The sequence below is a fragment of the Vespula pensylvanica genome, chromosome 2 (assembly GCF_014466175.1).
Source record: "Vespula pensylvanica isolate Volc-1 chromosome 2, ASM1446617v1, whole genome shotgun sequence".
NCBI lineage: Eukaryota > Metazoa > Arthropoda > Insecta > Hymenoptera > Vespidae > Vespula > Vespula pensylvanica.
The window spans coordinates 12430847-12455071 of NC_057686.1; the positions used below are offsets into that span (position 1 = coordinate 12430847).

General features: G+C 33.8%; 4 protein-coding genes across 6 annotated transcripts; 2 read left to right on the top strand and 2 right to left on the bottom strand.

The window, feature by feature from the left end:
• The first annotated feature begins 1317 nt into the window (after positions 1-1317).
• On the top strand, positions 1318-23561 carry LOC122637542. 3 transcript variants are annotated; one of them, XR_006329260.1, is made up of 3 exons: positions 1318-2344; positions 10154-12451; positions 23550-23561. XR_006329260.1 is itself a non-coding variant. In XM_043829730.1 (2 exons), the coding sequence occupies exon 2, from the start codon at positions 10220-10222 to the stop codon at positions 12176-12178; it is 1959 nt and encodes a 652-aa protein (XP_043685665.1). In that variant the 5' UTR covers positions 1318-2344; positions 10154-10219; the 3' UTR covers positions 12179-14498. The 3 variants fall into 3 exon arrangements, 2 of the variants coding, with proteins under 2 accessions (XP_043685665.1, XP_043685666.1); XM_043829730.1 differs by lacking the exon at positions 23550-23561 and having other exon boundaries at positions 10154-14498; XM_043829731.1 differs by lacking the exons at positions 1318-2344; positions 23550-23561 and adding an exon at positions 5447-5639 and having other exon boundaries at positions 10154-14498.
• On the bottom strand, positions 15391-18472 carry LOC122637547 (aromatic amino acid aminotransferase DDB_G0287711-like). Its single transcript, XM_043829740.1, has 8 exons — positions 18317-18472; positions 17977-18148; positions 17734-17920; positions 16545-16661; positions 16112-16435; positions 15899-16025; positions 15605-15813; positions 15391-15519 (listed from the first exon to the last, which is right to left on the bottom strand). Exons 1-8 carry the CDS (start codon positions 18381-18383, stop codon positions 15460-15462), a joined length of 1263 nt encoding a protein of 420 aa, XP_043685675.1. The 5' UTR covers positions 18384-18472; the 3' UTR covers positions 15391-15459.
• On the bottom strand, positions 19007-21134 carry LOC122637546 (protein SAAL1). Its single transcript, XM_043829739.1, has 5 exons — positions 20500-21134; positions 20274-20429; positions 19887-20148; positions 19366-19812; positions 19007-19283 (listed from the first exon to the last, which is right to left on the bottom strand). The coding sequence occupies exons 1-5, from the start codon at positions 20674-20676 to the stop codon at positions 19048-19050; spliced, it is 1278 nt and encodes a 425-aa protein (XP_043685674.1). The 5' UTR covers positions 20677-21134; the 3' UTR covers positions 19007-19047.
• On the top strand, positions 21318-23893 carry LOC122637550 (7-methylguanosine phosphate-specific 5'-nucleotidase). Its single transcript, XM_043829746.1, has 6 exons — positions 21318-21785; positions 22390-22420; positions 22498-22596; positions 22687-22756; positions 22934-23517; positions 23592-23893. Exons 1-6 carry the CDS (start codon positions 21763-21765, stop codon positions 23694-23696), a joined length of 912 nt encoding a protein of 303 aa, XP_043685681.1. The 5' UTR covers positions 21318-21762; the 3' UTR covers positions 23697-23893.
• The last annotated feature ends 332 nt before the right edge of the window (positions 23894-24225 follow it).

Below are 24225 nucleotides of genomic sequence, written 5' to 3' on the forward strand. Positions count from 1 at the left end.
AGGTAATACACTCGGCCGCAGCTACGTATACGTATACTTTCGTGAAAGGAACTCGAGTATATTGTGTGCACGCGACGAGCTGGATTCTTATGGGTACCGATCACGAGCCGATCTATACTTAGAAGCGGGCGAGAATAACGTGGCTTAGATACGCGGAACTCTCTTGTCTTTCTCTGCACCCTCCCGCAGCTCGCTCAACACTCAAATTTTATCTCCTCTTCTTTTTAACCATCTACTACTACGATGAGAAATCTTTCTTCGATCCGTCTTGTCGTACGACGTGTAAGGGGAACGATTCGATCCTCTTATATTCCAGACTGACCGGTCGAAAGACCGGACACGTTCCTTTCCATCCTCGAAAGGATCTTCCTTGCGAATGTGAATATGATGCGATATATATATATATGTGTGTGTGTGCGCGTGTGCGTATATACATCTTATATTAACGTACAAAAAGTTTCCTTACGAGGAATCGTAAAAAAAAAAAAAAAAAAGAAAAGAAAAAAAAGGAAAACGAACAGAAAAAGAAATCATCTTTCATCGGAAAACATAATCCATGTGGGAGGACAACGCGTCATTCCCATTGCATCGTTAAACGATCACGAAATAGCCATTTATACATTACACTTTCAGCAGCACGCCATTACCGGTTAGAGTGAAAGTACTTCCCAGAACATTATTTTCTACGGCACGTCTACCATTATTGGGATCATTACTATTCTGTTTAATGCATGACTTTCTGTACTATCGATTCACTAGACCGAGAAAACCTTGAAATTAAATTCTTGGTAAAGACTGGGCGAGAAGGATGAAGATGGAAGAAGAACGTTCGACGAGAGATCGCTAACTTCCATACTCTGATTACTCTTATACAATGACATACGTGAGCTACTTCCAATTGATACGTGCGTACGAAGGCAATTCAATTCACAAAAGATGAAAAGGACTTAATAAAAAAAAAAGAAAAAAAAAGAAAAAGAGAGAGAGAGAGAGAGAGAGAGAGAAAATAGAAAGTTGTCTTCAGATAAAAACTTATTTAAAATTTCTATCGAAAGAATTTGACTTCCATCGGAAGAGGGTCTTCCTAAAAAGCTTATATCGCGCGTTCGAGTAGACATTCGATTTCGTGCGAAATCGTTGACGTTCTTTGGATATCGTAACGCAGACGGGACGTGAGAGAGAGAGAGAGAGAGAGAGAGAGAGAGAGAGAGAGAGAGAGGGAGGGAGATAGATAGATAGATAGAGAGAGAAAGAGAAGGAGAGAGATAGAGAGTAGGATGGCTCGTTGCCCGTACCGCTACAGAACAGTGCATATATACGCGAGTTCCGCAGATAGGAACGATGACGCGATGCGAGCGAGTTCGTACGTAAACCAGTTAGGCGGAATCCACTTTTCCCTGAGGCATAAACCTTTTCGCCTAAACGCGCGTATACGTATCGAAAGAATAGGAGGAGAAGGAGAAGGAGGAAGAGAGAAAGAGAAAAGAGAAAAAGAAGGGGAGAGCCTTCGGCCCTTGCACATTCGCCGACGGCGTCGGCGGCAGCAATAAGCGAGGCTTCTCAGACTTCATCGAGCCACTGTCCCGCTTTCCACGATTTCCCTCACCGTCGTTCGCCCAATCGCTCTCTCGTACTTCATCCCCACTCCGCCTACCCTACCGCCGCGTGCGGCCGCGTCGGTAATTATACATTCATTCAGAGGAGTCGCTCTGTCAGTCGCTCGTGGAGAATCCTCGCGGATAAGGTCGTACCTTCGTTTTTCTTTCTTCCTTCTTTTTCTCGCGACGTCTTAAACTCTCTTAGAAATCCTCCATATTTTTCTCTTTTTCTCTATCTCGATTCCTTTCTTTTCGTCTCCTTCTCTTTCTCTCTCTCCCTCTCTCTCTCTCTCTCTCTCTCTTTCTCTTCATATACCTTTCCACTCTCCCATTCGCCGAGCTGGACACGTCGTTCCTCGAAGAAACGGAAAGAGAGGGAAGTCTCAACGTGCTACAAGATATATCGAAATGGCGTTCTTTCTAACGCTCTCTTAAAAGATACAAACGAGAGACTTTCTTTTTCGACTTTCTTCCCGTCTACAACGTACGTTTGGTGTTCCAACTAAGTGTCCGACAGTGATGTGTGACCCCCATCGACGTTCCCCGTAAAGAATAACGATTCTTGGAAACGGTGAAAGCAATTATGAACGTGCGAGCCAAATGTATTTCGAGGAAAGTTCTCTGAGAATTTCTCCTTGAGACAATTCGTCGCTGCTTTATTCCTCTTCTCTTCTCTTCTCTTCTATTCCTGAATGCACTCTTTGAAGCAGAAGGCCTGGGCGAGACAATTACTGAACAAATAATTGGTAAGCGAATGAAAAAAGTATTACATTATTGTAGTAAGACCTTATTTTTCTATAATATTTGAACTGTATTTGCTCCAAAATTAATCGGAGATATATAAGATATGATTACGTACGTTTCAAGCAGTCTTAGATTATATCTAAAAGATAGTAAAACTTGGGAAAAGTTTATAAAATAACGAGTACTTTTTCCAACAAATGTATAACGTAAAAATATACAAAATATACTATATAAAGCATAGATCAAAACTTGCATGTAGATAGAAACATAGATAATCTCTTTGCAAAAGAATTATTTTCTTCTTTTGTCGAGTGAAATCTATGTTTTCTTTTTTAGAATTGAAGCGTATCCGATACAGTGATAATAGAGAAAAATTCTCTTTGTTATTATTAATTATTAATTGTGGCAGATAAAATTTGGAAAGATTTATATTTATTGATATTTAGTTTATTATAAGTCTCAAAGAACATAGATTATGAGTGGAATCTGTTTATAGTATTGTTTGACTATGGAAGTCCTAACCTCAAAGTAAGGAAATTTCTTAGTTGGAAAATATAAAGAATATTAAAGTGATGCAGAAATGTATTCTAAATTCACTATATATGTAATTCATAAAACCATAAAAGTAATTCTTAAGCCGATAATATTATTAGAGTTTAATATCCTATTCGCTTATTCAGTGTTTCATTTACGTTGATCTCTTGTAAGAATTTAGAATATTCAGGTCTAATTGAATATCTTGAAATTATCATTTCTCTTTAAAATTAATAGATGTGTATGCGTAATAGATGTAGATGTGTAAAATAGAAACAAGTATACATTACATAAATAATATACAATAGGTCATAAAGAACAATCAATCCGATCACTTATATCTTATATCATAGAATGTTAGACCGTAAAAATTAGCGTATTCAATTTACGTATGTACGTTGATGCAATTGAAATGCAAAAATTTTTAATTCCGTTAGAATCGATGGAGGAAATGAAACGGAACATAGACAATAAGAGCGAGTCGACGTTTTACGTAATAATACCGAGAACGCCGATCGTAATTCTTTTCTTGTTATTTATTAGTTTCACGCTGGTGGTCGTGAAAATCGTTAGCTCGCGCATTTACTCTTGGAAAAGCTAATACCAGTCGTTTTGCTACTCTCATTCGCGTTTCCAAGGAGATGCTCCTTCTCTTCGCGGTCGTAGCGATCAAATTTACAAGAAAATTAAGTGGATGTACCGAGTAAACGAGGTAAAGGAAAAGAATAGTCATATGTATGTAGCAGTACCGTGATATGTTTCAAGGTTGACAGAATGTGGCTTGTGTTCAAGGACAAGCAAAGAGGTATTACTAGGAAATGGTATACGTTTTGTGACGGACCGAATTCCCCTCCCCTTTCCTTTCCTTTCCTCCCCACTTTCGAATCTAAAATCGTAGAATTCACGACTTTATTTTACTCGGACGAATCGATTTTATGACTTCTAACAATAGCGCTTTAGTCTCGGCAATCTGAGAAATCATTTGCATTTGATCTCCTTTTTTTTATTTACTCGATGTTTCCTTTTCTCTCTTTATTATATAGTATCCAATGAATATTCATTGGATCGACGAATTTTTTCGAATCAAAAACGAGCACTCGGATTCTCGGTAAACGAATCCCGGTTACACCGTTACTTGAATTTATTAAGTTCTACGACGATCGTTCCATCGCTTCGTATTTGCATACGAAGTGTTTCGAGTGACGTATGCATGGTGTATATACATGTGTATGGGAGTGTGCGCGCGTGTGTGTACGTACGTACGTACGTACGTACGTAAGATGAATCGGATCGACGTGAGCGAAATGACGAAAACGCGAATGTCCAGGAAGGATACAAACAAATTTACTCCTTTGTTTTTTTTTCCTTGTTTTCTTTCTTTCTTACAATTTCATGGTAAATAGGTTAGAAGTGTGCTTAGCGAAAATGTGAAAAATAATATTCGTCTTGCTTTTTTTCCTTTTGATTCTTTTTCTTTTGTTTTGTTTGTTTGCACATAATATATCGCGACGTTCGTGTGAAATTAACCCATTTGATAATATTATCAACGTCTCGGAAACGCATAACACGCGCACGCACTGTATGTGACTACGCAACGTTTAGCGTGAAATCGTCATTACCGTTGCCTTTACTAAGATTATAAGCCACGAAGGATTTCGTAGAATCGATTACGCTAAATGCATTCTTATGAACCTTATCAAACCAGTTCGTTAGTGTTTCTTTCGGATATTCATTGATGTTACAAGCTAATTGGAAATGCTTGTGTTCTCGGAAGCAGCCTGCAAGTTTCTTTTTTTATTCCCACTTAAGATAAATGTAGCGAGGCGTAAAGATAAGGGGTAAATGTAGGAGGAAAAAAGTTAAAAAGTCGGAACGTTTCGAGTCATTCAAAATCAATTGCATTCGGGCAAGAAGAATTTGCTGGGTAAACAAAACAAAACAAAACAAAAAGAAAACCGAGTTATATTTTATGACTATCGTTAATATTATTATTTATTTTTATAAGATTTTTTCGATAACGAAAGAGAGAGAGAGAGAGAGAGAGAGAGAGAGAGAGAGAGAGAGAGAGAGAGAGATTTTGAATCGTCCGCTTACGCATCGTTTTATACCTGCATTCTTTCCTACTGTTGCTTGTAAGCGTAACGAGCCAAACAACTTCCAAGCCTATCGGCGTGAAATACTGAGAAAAAAAAGGAAGACGATTTTCCTGGGAAGACTAATAATAATATCTAATAATACGTCGACTTCGCTTTAACGTTACGCACAATGGCGCATTATTCTATTATTATGTTCATAATAGGGACGAATCCAAGGTGTCTCTCTCCCTCTCTCCTTCTCTTTCGTTCCTTTTTAAATACATTTATGATGATAAAATATGCATGCAACCCACTCACCGTGCATTCACGCCACAGCACGAATAAGAGCGTACGTTAGGTAGATATGTTGCACACTGTGACAAGAGAAAAGACCACACGTTCGTCAGAGATTGCCTCATTCACGTACGTGCGTGTTCTGACGATGACGTCGGGTCTCTTCCATATGGGCTCGAAAAAGAAAGAGGGGTCAGAGGGAAAGGGGGGAGGGAGGGAGAGAGAGAGAAAGCACGCGCGCGCACCTCCAAGAAAGAGTACAACTACGAAAACGAGAGATAAATAGAGAACGGACGAGACGAAAGAGTTCGTTGAGCGAAGAAGAGGACGGAATTATCTTGAAAGTGACGTCACGCAATCTTTCAAACGAAACCCGCGAAAATGCCTCCTACGTGTACGTATATATTATATATTGAGGTAATTCGACCTATTAAATTTAGTGATTATCTTAAAAACAAAAAAGAAAAAAGAAAAAAAAAAAACAAGAATATTATCGTTAAAAGTAACGTTAATAATATTGTTTTTGAAATATTTTGATTTACGTCGAGTACAAACTCATTATTTTCATCGTTTAATCTCTCGCTCTAAGTATATACTTGATTACAAAGAATACAAAATTGTAATATTGGTGTTCGTCGATATTCTTGAATAAGTGGAAATGCAAACCCTTCATTATCTCGAAGGATAAGAAAGTGGACTTGGATACATCGTGTTCTCCTTTCTCTCTCTCTCTCTCTCTCTCTCTCTCTCTCTCTCTCTCTCTCCTCTCTCTCTCTCTCACGATTCCAATTTAATCGGATACTTATTAAGTCCGCACAAAAATAAATGCTAAGTCGAGTCCGGTATGACGAAACTCGTCTGCGTATGCGCGAGTGAATCCTATTATCGTCTAACGACACGATGTCACGTGTACCTTGTGTCGCGTTTTATTTTGAAAAGTCGAGCGTCGCGGCGCTACGCGAATGGCGCCAAAAATAATTTCTTATTTTCTTGTTAATACGCTTTTAGATTCTACCCGACAGGAGGACCGAGTATAAATATATAGACAAATAGGTGTAGTTAGTTAAGTAGGTAGATGGTAGGACAGTTCCGCGAATTTGATTCGTCTCCTCATCCCCTGGGTCTTGCGTCTCCGAGTTGGTCCGCTTTTAAAATGTTCTCTCGATATTCCGAATGCGTCGAGATGAACGATCGCAAGGTCGCTGTTAGTAGCGTAGAGAAAAGGGGAGGGGAAGGAGAAGAACGTGCTCCGTCTCCTTCCTACGATTTATCGTGGCGAACGACGAACGAAAAGGGGATGGAGCACGACGAACCCAAATGAGGTCGTAGTTAACGTGTAAAAGGAGAGTTCGGGGAAAAGAAACCTCTCGAACGGTGTTCGAATTTTTTTTCAAAGGCACAACGGTAGGAGGTCCACGCCCACTGCCGCGTGTTCCGCGGCTGACTGCTTTACGAACGATGACGTTTAGAGAGGGGGAGGGAGGGGGGAGAAAAAAGAGACAGAGAGAAATAAAAAAAAAAAACAAGAAAAAAACTGAAGCAAAGAGGACAACAAAAACAGAAAAAAAGGAAAAAAAAAAAGAACGGGCAGGTCGTTCGCGTTAATGGAACAACCTTCGCACGTTCTCTCATTCTCGGTAACATCGTATCGTAGATCACTATCAAAGGATTTAAGCGATTCGAGGTAAGCTGGGATCGCTATCAAGGCTTTCCCTGAACGGCTGCTGATAATTTTACAGCTCGATATCTGTATACGTGGGCGTGTGTATGTGTCTCTCTCTCTCTCTATGTATGCGCGCGTTTGTATGCATGCGCGCCTGTGTGACGTGTTGTATTTAAACGGAAGAAGGATGACGGATTTCATGGAGCGATTCGGTGACACGAAATCTATCGATTGATCGATCGATCTTTCTTACGTGTGATTGACGTGACTCATGACGTCGCTCGAGAAATACGATTCTAAGTATTCCATATCGTCTCGTCCTTTAAAACTTATGTACTCACGCTGATAATGTATACATGTATATATTCGTGCATATGATAGCGTACCTCGTACTTACATATGAAACAATTCTTAATATCGCTCGATTTCCAATCGCGATTCCGAAAAAAATTTGTCATCGATTTTAACGAAGTCTTGAGTGATCGTTTCTTCGAATTTGTAAGTTCTTTACCTTACAATCTTTTTTTGTTTTTTTTGTTATTGTTGTTACTGTTATTGTAAATTTATTCTCTTTCTTTATCAGATAGACAGATAGATAGAGAGCGAGAGAGAGAGCGAGAGAGAGAGAGAGAGAGAGAGAGAGAGAAGGAAAATGTATGTGAAAAGCTAATGACTTCTCTCTCTTTCTCTTTTGCCGTGGAAAGAGACCGAGTGATTCTAACGAGATATCACTTTTCCTCGAAGTAGCGTGAGTATAAATGCGCGTAATGTACACCTTCAGAATTCCATGGACCCCGAAGATAAAAAGGGTACGGTATAATCGTTTGCTCGCGGAACGAGCCGCGCGTTAATGCGATAATTCTCGAACGAATCGCGAATGACATATTTCCAAAAGTTATCATCGACGTCATCGTTATCGGTCGTTTTCGTGCGTGAGTTCGTTACAATGATACGGTACGACGCGATAGGACGTGGATATGATGCTGCTTTCGTCAGAGGATTGGAATTAAAAACATGTGTTTACTTTTTCTTGAGAATCATTAAGATTAACGGAGAAAGACGAATTTATATAAATAACGTTTATTTATCTTATATCATGGAAGTAATAATAATATGTAGTTGTTTTCGATTTCGATAAGAAATTTGCTGGAAAGTCAGCTGATTATCTTACCTTGATTTTTGATCATTTTATACTTTTATATATATGGTCCTGGAAGAAAGGGGAGGAGATGAGAATAAAAAGGATAATAAAGAAAGGGGTTGAGTAGGGTGAGAGGAAAGTTGAGATGAAGGGACTGGTATAGAAGGCGGGACAGGGTCGAGCTTTTGGCATTGCGACACCGGATCGGCTCCTTCTCTCTTTCTCTCTCTCTCTCTCTTTCCCTCCCTCGCTCTCAGAGGCAGAACGCCGAGACTCGACTTCGTGGAAGCGGCCATTCGCGCTACTCCACTAATACTACGAAATCACCGACACACACGTGGCCACACACTCACAATAAACTCTTATATACTCTCCCGTCTGTATGGACATATCTCTTTTTCTTTCTCTCTCTCTCATTCTCTCTCTCTCTCTCTCTCTCTCTCTCTCGCTTTGTGGTGTCTCTAATATTTGCCAGTATTCGGATGCTCCTTTATGACACGCTCACAAAGTTACCCACAGCAATCTCTTTTCCTCTTGTTCATCTAACTCTGAGAGCATTGTATTCATGAAAGAAAGAGAGAGAGAGAAACGTCATTCCTAGATGATCACTTCGATCACCAGCTTCTCCCTCTCTATCTCTTTCTATTACGCTTCCGTCGATTATTTACGTTGAAATTGTTGCGTAAGACTATTTGGATAGACGCAAAAACACGCGAGTACTAAGAAATCGTGATATAGATGCCGTACAGTTCTTCCATTCGAAAGATTTACGCAATTTACTCGTGACGTTTTTATCACGCTTCTGTTCGATTTACGGAATTAAAAGTACCAAGATAGAGATAGATAGAGAAAAAGAGAGAGAGAGAGAGAGAAAGAGAGGGACAAATGGTATTAAAAAAAAATAAGGTGAAAAATAAAATTGCCGGAGTTAATCATGACGTATTTGATTATACATTTTTGATTATACAAAAATACCCTCTCTAGATTCGAATCGAAATTGATTTCTTTTCATAGAGATAAGTCTTCGGTAATATTTCTAGATTATTACTCATATAATAAACTGAAACGTTTTATCGATCGGGACAAATTTTTGTTCTTCGTCGTATTTTGAAAATCTTGTAATTCTCTTTTTTCAATCTTATCTGTTTTACATATGACAAATCTATTCGAAGGATACTTTAAAACGATATCGTAGTAAAATCGTGCAAGTTTCCTACGCTTCTTCGATATTCGCCTACTATTGCGAATCATCATTTCTGTGATCAATACTCGAGACTCGCACACCGTTGTGTCGCATTTTATCGAAGGGAGAACTCCTGTAACTTTCCGCCGTTCCGTTCGTAGTAAACCGTCAATAATATATTCTGAGAAAATCACGTCACTTTATAAAAGAGTATAATAACTTCTATAATTCGCGTATGTCAGGATGGTTCGCGTGGTAAGGAGAAAAGTGGTAAAAACATTAACTACCATCAACGTGTGTGTGTGTGTGTGTATATATATATATGTATGCATGTATATTCTCGGTAAGGTCCCTTTCATTTACCGGAAATACGAGAAATCTAGAATCGTTTGATGAGAGAAGAAATAAGGTAAAAGCCAAAGGAAGCGGAAGTTTTTCGTTTCGCTTCTGCCGAACAAAAAAGGAGCTTCTAATAAATTTCTCGATTCAAGGCATATGTCTCGTTTATAAATACACTCTTGTATTCGAGCAACTCGATGCTTGAAAATAGATTATCGAAACGACTTATAGAACAAACAACACCGTGAATTCGTGAAACATGTCTTTTAATACGAATTCGTTTCTCTGTGTTTGCATGTGCGTGTCCATTTACCTAGAAGTACGTAACTACTTACTTCCTGCGGTGCTTAGAAGCTTCGGTCACGCTGGAACACACGTTTATTGTATCACGTTCGATGATAACTCGACCGTATAGATATAATGATTTTGAATATAAAAAAAGAAACTCTTTTATACATTAATATGCAGCAAACTGAAATATACGGAATCAAATTGCACAATTTTTTTATAGAGCACGCAAGGCTTTTAGATGTTCGTTTAGAAAAATGTTTAATTTATTTCTTTTTCGTTGTATGATTTTAGGTGACGGTCTGCCACCAATGTTGTACTTCACTCTACGACGGTGACGCGAGCTAATTAAGTTTCAAGATGCTGACAGTGATGTGTCCTAATTGTCGCCATCGGTTCCCGGCGACCGGTTGCTGCGATCCGAGAGCAACGCAAAAGGACAATAACTTCGAGGAAACGTCGGCTTACTACGGCGGTATGTTGGTGCCCAGAGGATATACCAGCGGTGGTGGTTGTGTGATAAACGCACCAACGATCATTCACGGGCCAGCTATTATCCAGTCGGACGGACGTCATTGCGGTTCCGTCACAAGAATCGTTGACGCCGAAACGATCGACTCGGCGAAAGGTTCGACATGCGATAACGATAAGCCGATGAAGAACTCGACTTGTAATTCGTCAGAGAGGCTAACGAAGTGTCCACGATCTGACCAGTCCGATGATCAGACGAAAATGCAAACGGAAGATCGTCAATCGCCCTCGATATGTCGTATAACGACTACTTGCGATCTGACAGGTGGTAGCGTGACCATTTCAACACCCAGTATACAGTCAGGAGGTTGTTTTATTCAAAGCACCAATTCTTGCGTCCTGGTGCAGACTCCGCACGTCGAAATTCGTCCGAAATTGTCGGGCGGAGGTTGTCTTGTTCAAACGAAAATATCGACGGACGATCAGGACGACAGTTTAGTTGCGAAGTCGACGATGGACGAACAAATCGACGATACCAGATGTGCCTTTTCCAATCTCGAAGATATTTATTCGAATAGAATGACTCTGATACCACCAAGTGGATGTCAAGAATTACCGGGTATCAGGAGGAGTTCTTCGTCGAAGGTCTGCTCGGAAAAACGGCCGATCGACGAAGATTTCGATAGACCACGTTATAATTTTTGCGAAGGTGACTCTGGATTTTCTAGTATCAAAGTAACGCACAAGCAAGATTCCCGAACGCACGACAGGTTTCACGATAAAGAAGAACAGTTACCATCGAAACAGCAGTCAACGACGAGACATCGAGCTACCTTTCAAGATCCGGTCTTTTGTTCGCGACCGCAGTCCGGTTGCATGGAAAAGAAGTCTGATTGCTCGCACAACGACGTTCGAAATCTTTGTCAAGGGAACATAATGATGGTTAATAATGGGTTGCAATTTAATCCGTCCATAGGAGACTTTTCGAAGAACTCAAACGATCACGAATCTCTTCTTCATCCTTCTAGCGGCGTTCAGATTCAAGTGAACGCTACTGTTCAATTGCCGGCGAATTTAGGTCAATGTTTTGTGAATATAACGGCAACTAGAACGAATTCCAACTGTCCTGAACGTTCCGCGGGTATCGGAAGCTGTAACAATTTCAACGGTGGTGGTATCGTCGAGTCAGAGGACGATTGTGTTAGGAACGATTCCGTCATGAAAGATTGCGACAACGGGAGTACTTACAATAATACCGAAAGAAGAGAGGAAACACCAACTACACCTGTTTCTTGGGTTATCCCTTGGGGTTTTGATACCTACCTGATAGACAAGGATAGAGCAAAATTACTGGAGGTGAAGAAACTTCTTCAAACGTGCGGATGGTATCACGAGGGTCTAAGCTGGCAACAAAGTGAAAGTCTTCTTAAGAACGCTGCCGTTGGCAGATGGTTGATGAGAGATAGCTCGGACAGCAGATACACCTTTGCTGTTTCCGTGCAAACCGAAAGGGGTCCAACATCCGTCAGAGTACACTATTTTCTTAGACGCTTTAGGCTAGACGCAGAACCAAGATTCGCTCTTGCCATGCCGCTCTTCGATTGTCCTATCAAAATGTTAGAACATTACGTCGAGTATTCGAAAAGAATAGATGAGCATAGGAGAGAGGTCTGGGTCGATTTTAGCGGCCAACTTTACAGTCAAATCTACCTCACGAAACCTTTGGTCAAAGAAGTTAGATCCCTTTCTCACTTGGCACGATTAAGCGTCAACAAGAACAAGTTACCTACCGAACATCTGCCACCAATCATCAAAAATTATCTCGCGGAGTATCCGTACGCGCTTTGAGTATACGGTTTCGTTGCCTCTCTTCCACTTTTCTTACGAGCTAAACACGCGAGACATCTATTTTTATATTAATTCCAAACATTTAACCGTTTGCTCGGAATTTTGTTGATGGGAGCTGTCGTTCAGAGATCATTTTTCTTTTCTTGTTTTTTTCTTGTTCAGTTTTCTTTCCTATTTTCGTTTTTACGCAACAGACTCGATAAATTTTGAATAATTTTTTTTTTTTTAGGGAATATCACATTTGGTGACGGTATATGCTATTCGGAATAATATGTATCGTTCAAAATTTTTTGATTCCGAGCATTTGGCCGATGGGAAAAGATGAGGTGAAACGATAGTTGTATAAGAAATAAAGCACGGATGAGATATCAGATTGATATGAGAAATGATACTTCACATTACATTCAATTTTCAAGATTTTTCTTACACCAATTCATCGAGCAATAGCTACGTACGTAGCGAATGAGAATTATTTTCTAATAAGAATTCCGAGATATATATATATATAAAGAGAAAGATCGATCTACATGGATTTATGTAACGCCTCATTTTTATTTTTAAGACTGGGACAGTAGGAACAACGAGAGCAATGATACTTTTTTTTTAAGCTATATTCTGAGAAGCAAACTCTTCAACTTGATCAGGAATGCGTGTTGACGTTGTTCGATTGAATTATTAGTGCACGGATCCTGAAATTATATCCTTAGTAACTTTTTATTATTATAACTTAAATGTGTGTTCGCGAAAGGCGTATTGCGCTGTACTGATAAGTTGAATGAATTTCACTTTGGTACTGTTCTAACATTCTGAAGGATTGTAATCCCACTTTTCCGAGTATTTATTTAGGGACTGAAATATTTTAACCTATATATATATGATGTATAATGTTGTCTAAAGTCATTGTGTGGATTAATTGCCACATTTCCTCCTAACGTAATACGCTTAGAGTTAAGTCGCCGCGCTAGACTTACGCTAATATGTTGTTAATTTGCCTATTTTTGTCGGCAAAAATGTTTTCAACGAAAGTCGAAGCGACTGAATTAAACAAATTTCTCTGATTATTCGAATATATTCATCTGCCATACAGCATTATGAATATTTAAAGTGAATTAGGATTTCTAAACGACCGTTCGCAGCGCCAGAAATATATAATGTCGAATAAAAAATAACGTAAAAGTATAGGCAACTTAAATCGAATATAATAATAATAATAATAATAATAATAATAATAATAATAATAATAATAATAATAATAATAATAATAATAATAATAATAGTTATAAAAATATAATAATAAAAATAATAATAGTAGTAAGTAAATAAATAGTCATTGTAGTTATATCGAAAGTCATCATATGGAATTAGTTTACATATTGAAATTTTTTACCGTCGATTAAACGGCATGAAAGTATTGCTTAGCAAAGGACCTTCGGGTCCTTCTTAGGATGAGCCATTGATAACGTATCAAATTTGCGACGAGTTATTCGTTAGAAGAAACAAAAAAAGGATAATAAACAAATTATGGCGCTGTCATATGAAATTCCTAATAACGTTGACATAGGTCATAGTATAATGAAAGTATTTAATGTAAAGTCATATTGAAATTCTTGTTATTTTTGTTTACAGTGTCAATCGTAAATAAATCGTATAATACATAATAGTCAAAACTTTCGATGACCAGCATCCAAAACGATGTGATAATAATCCGTTGCCAGAAAATAATAGACGTGTAGTAGTTTTATTGTCAATAGTAAATATTGCATTATTATATACAAGTAAAAAAGCTATTGTAACAGACTGCTCTGCGGGTATTTTCGACTGATTCAATAGAAAGTAAAAGGAGGTTTTAGATAATTTGTGCTTGAACAATTTCCTCTGGTAATTTTATTATTATTTTCTGCGTTCTCTTCTATTGCAACGTTTCGTTTTTCTCTCGTTTAGAATAAGATCGTTGTAAAAACCTCGCTTCTTTACGATTCTATAATTAACCGTATAATGTGTGGTAAAGATAAATTATACGTGCGATATATAAATGTAATTGAAAAATAGATTACCTTTAGATAGGTCTATATCTAATATTATTTCGAACGAATAAAAAAGAAAAAGATATACGTACATTTCGTTTTACATTTACGTTTCAAATTGAAATTAGTCAATTCTAGAAAATAATTATTTAAGTTATTTCTTCATATTTTCACGATATGAAATTTAATATAGTAGAGTGCCCATTATCAACAGTCAAATGTGAATTGATATCGTGATCCCGTACTATCGTTGATACAACTTATGTACTTTATAATAAAACAATTTCTTAAAAACACTACGTGTTTGCCTGTACTTTTATATACTCATGAAAACGAATATATACGATATTATGTGTATAATATATATACATATATATGTATATATATAGCAATCTTCTAATAAAATAATTATGAAAATTCATTTAAATTATTTATGTTCTTGAGTTATTTGTACCTCATTTTTTTGATCCTTTGCTAACAAGATTAATTGGTACTCTACTCTATTAATTTAACGAAACAAACATTTTATATTTTACGAATTAAAACATCTGTAATTATTTCATTATCTGCAATGATATTAATAATTTTATCCATTAGTTCATCAGCGTCCATCGTGTCTACTTTATATGTATGTTATGTATTTTGGCTAATCTATATTATAAGTATTTTGTCAGATATATACCTATTAAAAAAAAAAAAAAAAAGAAAAAAAAGAAAACAATAAGAGTTTGGAATAGGATCGTATTAACTGTTAAGTCGAATATTTGAATCTTTTTCCTACGATATAAAATAGATACGTTCGTACGTATGAACGTATATGAGCAATTTTCTAAGAGATAAATATAAACTTTTTATATATTTATTACTTGACGATAACAATCGATTCTATTGCATGCAAGAATTAGTATTGCGTGCATACTGCGAATGCAGTATACAGTAACTTTATACATCTAGTACATTAAATACATGTGTATATTAGGTACTTGTTAGAATGTTATGTAAGTATATATGTAACTGAAATTTTTAACGATATTTCGAACAAAATATTTATAATAGAAAAATAAGATTAAAAATACTCAATTGCCAATTATTGTCGTTTTTATATTTTATTTGAGAGAAGAATATTCTATATTATTTTTCCAACATTTTCTATTCTTTTGTCTCTTAAAATGTCAACAAGATATATAATACATTTCGTAATTAATTTATTTATAGTTAAAACGAAATTAGAAACATTAGATAAAATTAACTATAAAATCATTTATAAATCGATAATTTAGAAGCTTTTCGTATCAATTCTGCCAGCTTTGAGAGTCCCTATATATAACAAACAAATTATCATTATATAATAAATATTTCTTACTTTTTGAAATTGTACCTAAACAAATCATAAAGAACTGACCCTTTCAATCTCCTCTTGAGTTCCATAGCTATAGCATAAACGTATATGTTGATCCGGCTTATTGATGTCATAATTAAATACATTTCCAGGGATTATGAAAATACCATTGGGTACACACTTTTCCATTATAAATTTTGATGTATCATCAATTCCGATTAGTTTCAGCCATATAAAGAAACCACCTTTAGGCTCTGTCCATTCAGCCAATCCTATTCATGTTATAATGATTTATAATTAAATCCGATAAGATTGTACGCAATGTTTTTTATAGTAAGATAAAGTGCTCTCAATTACCTGTAAGGTGTTTTTCAATTTCCTTTAGCATAATGTTACGTCTTGTTCGATAAAAATCTTGAATACTCTTGAAATGTTGATCGAGTCGATCCTTTTCCCACAAGTCAAATAATTTGAACAAAAGAACCTGCGAAATAAAAAGATTGTTGACAATTTTTACATGATATTTTCTGTTATTATCGCTACAATGATAAATATAAGTGTTTTATTTACCTGTGATAATGAGTTGGCTTGTAAAACGCTATTTTCTACGTGCATTATTAACTTAGTCAATAATTCAGTATGAGCCGTGATGCAACCTAATCTCATACCTGCGCTGATAATTTTACTAATAGAATCCAACCTTATTACGCGTCCCTCGGTATCCAACGAAAAGAGAGACGTAGGTTGTTTATTTAAAAAATTTATAAAATAGTATGCGTCGTCCTCTATAATAAGGAAATTGTATTTTTGTGCCAATTCATATATTTGCTTCTTACGGCTCTCGGACAATACAGTTCCCGTTGGATTTGCACCAATAGGATTGATATATATTAACTAAATAATAATTTTTATAAGTTTTACGAGAATCCCACAAGATACAACTTTTACACAGTTATTCCGTAATTTTCATTTGCGTTGAATTTTTTAATTTTATTTTATTTACCTTCGGTAATGGCCTTCCATCACGTAATCTTTCTTCGCATACTTTAATTATTTGCCCAGGAATGATACCATCAGCATCCTGGGTAATTTCTATGAAATCAACATTCAAGGATGCTAGCTGCAACGGGTATATCAAAATGTTATCATCAAAGAACTTCTTATAATTCGTTAAGAAAAAAGAAGAAATCACGACATTATGATCGATTATTAATTAATTGTAGCCAAAGTAGAAATATTTCTTACAATTCATCTTCGTCTTAAATATGATGAAAAATAGTATATTGTAAATGTTAATGTGTTTATAGTAAAAATACGTATTAATAGCAAATATTTAGTATTTGTAAAGATATTTTTTTGAAAAAGTGTAATTTGAACATTGCCTGAGATAATAAAAGTATTTAATTAAATATAATGTTTAAAACAAAAAAAGTGTCATCGATATATATTATCGAGATAACGATGTTTAATTAAATAAATAACGTAAAACAATTTACAGATATTATTTCCATTTTTATGTATAATAAATAAATAAATAAATAAATATATATGTATATATAAGATGTTCAAAAAAAAACATTCAATATTTATACAGTACAGCGAACATACTATGAGTAAAAAAGTCTTAGCAAACATAGGTTGAAAGGTCAACCATTTCTGAGATATAAATATTTTTGTATGTTAGTATCATGATAGACTTACTGGCTTCTATCATCACGTGCGATGTTTTTTTACGATAAATCGTATTCTGAATACTTTCACTTAGTCTTCAAAATTACATCGGCAATTAGACAGTTATCAGTAATTTGATGTCTTTACATGGAAAATTTTTCTAATCGAAGCGTTGTTTCAAAATTTGATCAACGTTTCCGCGAATCGGACTCATTTCAGTGGATTGGACGAGGTGGACCAGTTGCAAGATCCTCTCGATCACCCAATTTCAACTCTTTGGATTTCTTTTTATGAAGATATTTGTAAAGCAAAGTGCATTCTTCGCCGATAAATAACTTAGGAGAAACGGTTGTTTACTAGACTTTTTTACTCAGTATGATGTATTCTATTATCTAATATTGAATGTTTTTTTTTTTAAATAGTCTACATACAATATGATATAGATAAAATTTAATTGCATAACAATTTAATTATATTGTAATTAATAATTTAAATATAGTTAACAATTTTCGTTCACTCACTGTATTGATAGTAGCTGTATATGTTGGTGATTGAACCATAATTGGATCACCTTCATCAATAAACATCTCATAAATTTTGGAACAAGCATCTTGCGAACCACAAGTAAATATTACGTCCCAATTTTTCCATTTAGGATTATGCCATTTGGATTGAAATTCTCGGAACTTTTTCATCAAAGGCAAATATCTACGCAAAAACGTTGCGATATATAAAATAAAAAATACTATTTTGTAATACTTTACCCTCTAGCAGATCCATATTGAAGTGCTGATGCTAATTCTTGACCTTCGAGTTTCGAACATGTTCCATCTTTGTAGATCACGTTTAATTCTTTATAAGGATAAGTCTCGGTATTTGGCAATCCACCAGCAAAACTTATTGCATCTGGATTATTACTGTTTAAGTAAGTCTCAGCTAGAATTTATAATAAAATATATGATATAATATTATAGTGAAATGTATAAAATATATCGAATGATAAATATATTAGTGAAATCTTTATGATAGTTACAATTGAGCGTGATAAAAATCTATAAAGAATAAATTTTTATCTCGCTCAATAAAATATGTTTCAAATCTTACTTATTTGCCGTATCAGATTTCCCCTTCTTCTAAGAGTGATCTTTGAAAAAAATGTTGAATAATCCATTGTTATATTTTTTATTATGCTTTTCAAATCGGTCTGTATCACGTTAATGTTCTCTTATGAAATGCAAAATAATGACTGAAAAGAAAATTTTATTCAAAAGTCGAAACTGATAAGAGAATTATAAGAGGATAAGTAAGTGTAAAAGAAAAATTACGCGAAGTTATCTTATTTTATCGAATTTAAAATAAGAGTCATAACGATAACACGATAATAACATATTTCATAATAATTCTATCGACGCTTTTTTAATTGACCTCTTGCATTTTATAAATGTATTTGCATTATTATGCATTATACATATTTTATTATAATGAAAATAAGTATATCAATAATATATTCCACAGAATGTAGAAAGTAAATAAAAAATTAATATTTTTTTATTTTAAAAAACAAAAATTATCTGTTTATATATTTCATAAAAATATAAAATAAATAGTATAATTTTCGGTAAATCCATTTTATTCGACGAGACAATTACTTATAATTGAAATATTATAAAATATAAAAAAAAGAAGGAGATAGAATGTAAGGAGATGAAATTTTTTATATTTAAGGGATTATGTGATTATTGTGATATATTTTTAGGAAATTATATGGAATATATTTAAATAACAACTCATAAATATATAAAATCCATTTGTTTCATTAGCTTAATATATTTGTTTTACGAGAGGCAAGAATATGCTTCTAATAACTTCTCTAATTTAAACTGTGATACATTAGGTCGTAGTTTAATGAATTCAACCAAACTATTTGCAACTTGCTTATTACATATACATAGGATATCTTTTATGTGGTCAGTAGTATATATTCCTAACATTTCCACCCAATATCTTTCTAAGTAGTCAATAAGTTCAATAGTTATATCATCCAGACGAGTTTTAAAATCATCTTGTTCAGCTGCAAAATATGTTTGATAATATTTCTATATGAAATCAATGTATGGTAATATTTTAAATCATTGATACTATTATACAAATACCTGATTTAAGTTTGCAGATGATGTTTATTATAATACTGTTTATTTCTGGTATAATACATGTTTTAGTTTTTTGAATGTATAATATTATTTCAATACATTCCTGAATACACAAAGCAGAATTCTCGTCAATTGGAATTAAATTACTTTTATGTTTATATGGCTGTAATATCTTAAATATAATTTCCATTAATTTCATAATGTCTTTACTATTTTTATTATTTGTTATCTGATCAAATTTCACTACAGTAGACAATACAGTGAGCCATTTTTCTATCACTTTTAATTCTGCTTCTGTGAAATGAGATTTTTGTTGCGGAATAACTTGCATAAAACACTCTAAAAGTGCAGAAACCAGTTTTTCTATGTTAAATAATTCTAACAGAAGGTTGGTATCGCTTAGTTGTGAAATTGAAAGTAATAAATCTAAAGTTGTAACGAGCAGATCATCTGTAATGTTTATAAATAAAATCTAAAACTGCTATAATACATAGTTTATAATACAAACACAGTATAATACTTACTGTTAGTAGAACTATTTAATACAAAAATCACAACTTCGCTAAAAAAATCACACTCTTTAATATTTTTTACCCATTGGGATTCAGGATTTCTTTGAATATCCCAAACCACTGCTTGTAATAACCTAAAAATCTGAAGTAAAGATTCTGTATCATCTGATAAAAGATTTCTCCAGATTGTTTTGACAAGTTGCTTATTATTTCCCATAGATTGTAATATACTTGTTTGACAACTCATATTACCAATAATACCAAATAATATCTCCTAAAAATAAATGATTTTATCAGATTGATTAAAAAGTGGCCTATCGCTAATGTATGACATATTTTTTACATTGTTTTTAAAGCAATGCATATTTGTTTGATAAAGATAATATTGGTAAATCATACTGTTAATCTAGGTACAGTAGAAGTTTCTAAAGAAGCTTCAACTATTTTTAGAAAGTCATTTTCATATAAATACATGGCTATATCCTTCTCAGCTGTCATATCCCATAGTATACACAAATCATTTTCTAATTTCTGCGTCCAACCAACATCTTGAACCTAAATAATCAATGATATAGTATTATTTGTACAAAGATTTAATATATAGACGTTATTGATTTAAAAATACCTTTGATAAAGAGATAAGCGTATTAATTATCCATTTTGCACTATAAACAGTATCTCCTATACTATCGCCTCTCATTGTACCTAATTCTTTATTGTCAAACTGGCCCGATTCTAACATAACGGAATAATTGACATAATCTGTATCTGATATATTCTCAGAGGAATCGTCTTCGCTCATATTTGTCAATATTATTTCAATAGTTTCACAAGATAAGCTAAAACTCAACAACTTCTTGTTAAAAATTAATCTTCCAAGTCAATGCATATCAAAGCGCATTTTCATACGTCAGAATTGTTCTAAAGTTCCATGCTAGCAGCGCCATTGAAAATTATATTTTTTCGTAAAAACATGATCAAAGTTATAATTGAAGTAAAAAAGAAAAAAAAACAAACAAACAAACAAAAACAAGAGAAGAAAGAAATACAATAAAAAAATTATATGTATATATCTATGTTGATGATTTTTGTTCTGTACAGTATGATGCCCAACAATCTAATGGAAATTTTGGAACAGTATTGTTGGTTAACTTGTCGTATCAAGAACCTTGATAGATCATTATACGTAATAAAACTAGATTATCAGTTAAGTCGGGAAAAAGTTGAAAACATCAGGATATCATTCTTTCTGTCTACCAGAGAATTTTGTTTGTTATGCACATGCGCGATAATTGTTTATTTCGAAAAAAAGAATAAAGTGGGATGTTAACTCGCATGCCAGAAGACATTATTTGGAGATTAAAAAACAATCAACAACTTATTAATTTAATACATTTCTAAAAATCTAAGACAATTTTTAATAGATTCTTAAAAACTTTAAATAGTATGTCATATTTTACTTTTATGCGCGTTTACAATGGTTTCCGCCTTTAAAATAAATTTCCAATTTTAAATTTAACCGCCTGCGCATAATACCTTGCGCACAACGGAAGAAGTGCGTGCTAAAGGAATTAGAGACCATCACGGAAGAGACGCGACTAGACTTTAAGATCGTGATTTATTCACAAAAGATAAAAATTCGTGTCGTTATGTACAAAACAAGATTATCGCAATTTGCGAAAACAAATCGTTTCAGCTGCAACGTCATACGCAGGCGTTTTTATCGCAAGTTCGAAAACACCTTTTTAAAAATATTACTTGTACGAAGTATGGTGTCGACGAAGGCGCGTTGAGATCTAATTCCTTTTAGAAGAAAGAATACGTTATAAGCTTCTGTTTTCTCAGCCATCAAATTTCTATAAGGTGGCACTCGTGGGTAGCCTGCAAGATGGTTGGGAAGTCGGTACAAAAGTAACTTTTTCTACCTCACTTCATCGGCAATCCTTCCACTTATAAGATAATAATATAGTCTTATTACAAATATACGATAGATGATTATTTCAAATTTAATTTACACATTTCAGTTCAGTATCAACGCAATTTGCGTACCGTTCTCATTCCGTACAGTCATAACTCGCAATCAATTTCAGTTATAAATCAATTGTATCGTATTTGCTATTTATTATTAGTTTTTATATATAAAAGACTGCAAGTTGTTAAAGTTACTAAAATAAACATCGTTGACGATGATCTAGGATAATAGAGAAAATATGACGATCGTTGATCGAAATAATTTTGAGATTAAACGGAAGTGCACATTTAAATTACATACTATATGTTAAAATTATTGTAACTGAACAATCGAAACGGAACTTGAACTGAGATTGAACTGAAATGCATGAATCGACCCTAAGTTTTTCGGGTTGGTGGATTAGTAATTTACTAGGTCAAGGGTGAACTAGTTATATTGAGAACACTGAAGAGAGATTTTAAGAGCGAAGATTCAATGACGTGCAATTGTTAATTCAATTAAGAAATATTATTTTTGTCAATTTTGGTTTCTTTTGCATTGCAGAAAGATGCCGGATAAAATTACTATCGACGACGTACGTACCGTAAATCATATATATTATATGTGAATTTTATTTATGGATTATGTTATATTTTTTTTTTTTATTCACAGTTTCCTATTTTAAAGTCAAAACATGTTTATATCAAGGATACAAACGCTACAATAAATATTATTAATATTATGCTACGGGGTGGAGCAGACCATTTACAGGTACATTTATGAAATTATTTTTTTTTTTATAACAGATTTCAAACTTACATTAAATACATGCATGAATAAGAATTTATAAATGTTTGACAGATTGTCACAGATTTTGACTTAACACTAACCAAACAACATGTTGATGGCAAATTGGTGCTCAGCAGCTTTGGTAATTTATATTTTATGTGCATATATATATTATCCTATATATTTAAACAGATAAGATTTATATATCCTGTTTTATATGAGATTTTATAACAAATGTTTGATGTCTTAATTTTTGTATAATAAGTATCATTTGCGTTAACATATATTGTATTGCTTGTATTTATATTTTTAATTTTAGGTTTATTTGGAAAATGTAATCAATTACCATCCGAGTATACGAATGAGTCTAGACGATTATATCACAAATACAGACCTATAGAAATTGATCCAAATTTATCTCTAAAAGAAAAAATAGAAGCCATGAGCGATTGGATGATTGCTGCTGAAAAATTATTAAAAGGAATAGAATTTGATCCAAAAGAATTGTCTGAAGTTGCAGAAAAATACGGTACACCTTTACGCGATGGTACCAAAGAATTCTTGGAAAAATTAAATAATGCTAACATACCAGTTCTCGTATTCAGTGCTGGTTTAGGGGATGTTGTAGAAGCTATTCTAAAATGTCATAAAGTTTTCTTTAATAATGTTAAAATTATATCGAATTTTCTTAAATATAATGGTACAAAAATAGATGGATTCAAAAACAAAAAACTGATACATGTTTTTAATAAAAATGAACATGCTCTTGAACAAGAATATTTTAAAGTTATTGAAGGAAGACGACATGTATTACTAATGGGTGATACAACTGGAGATGCAAATATGGTAAATGGTATGGATGATACGGTAGCAGTTTTAAAAATTGGATTTTTGTATGATAAAGTAAGATCCTTTCTGATTAATTAATGCTTTAGATATATTTGGAAATTTGGAAATATTTTAATATTATTTTATAGGCAGAAGAAAATCTGGCTAATTATATGGAGGAGTTTGATATTGTATTAGTGGATGATCAAACGATGCACGTGGCAACAGAAATATTAAGAACTATATTAAAATAATTATATTAAGGTTTAGAAATTATTTATAATTTCTTTTTTCTTGCAATGAACAAGAGTTGACATAAAAACAGTGTACAAAAGTTTTTGTATTAAGTGTGTTCCACGCAGGGTGTGAAGCCCAAATTCACTTATTAAATACTTTGTTATATATATTTTAATGTATTTATGTTTAAATAGAAATTTTATAAACTTTAAAAGAATTAATTATCATTATTTCGTCACACTGACTTACCAGTTCATAAAGATCATGCTAATTTCTTCTTCATAAATTAAAGATATTGCCATTTTGAAGAATTTTTAGTTTCATTGCTTTTCAGTATTATGCGACTTTTTTATTGTGTGTGAAATGTTATATTTTAAATTAAGTTTTATGTAAGTTTTAATTTGATGTAAAAAAAATTAAATATTTCAGAATTAATAGTTCTTTAAATTTATCTTAAATTGCTTTTACTCTTTGATAATGTATTTTTACATATCAGTTGATCATTTTCAAAGAATTTAAAATATGTTTAAAATACGTTAAAAAGAG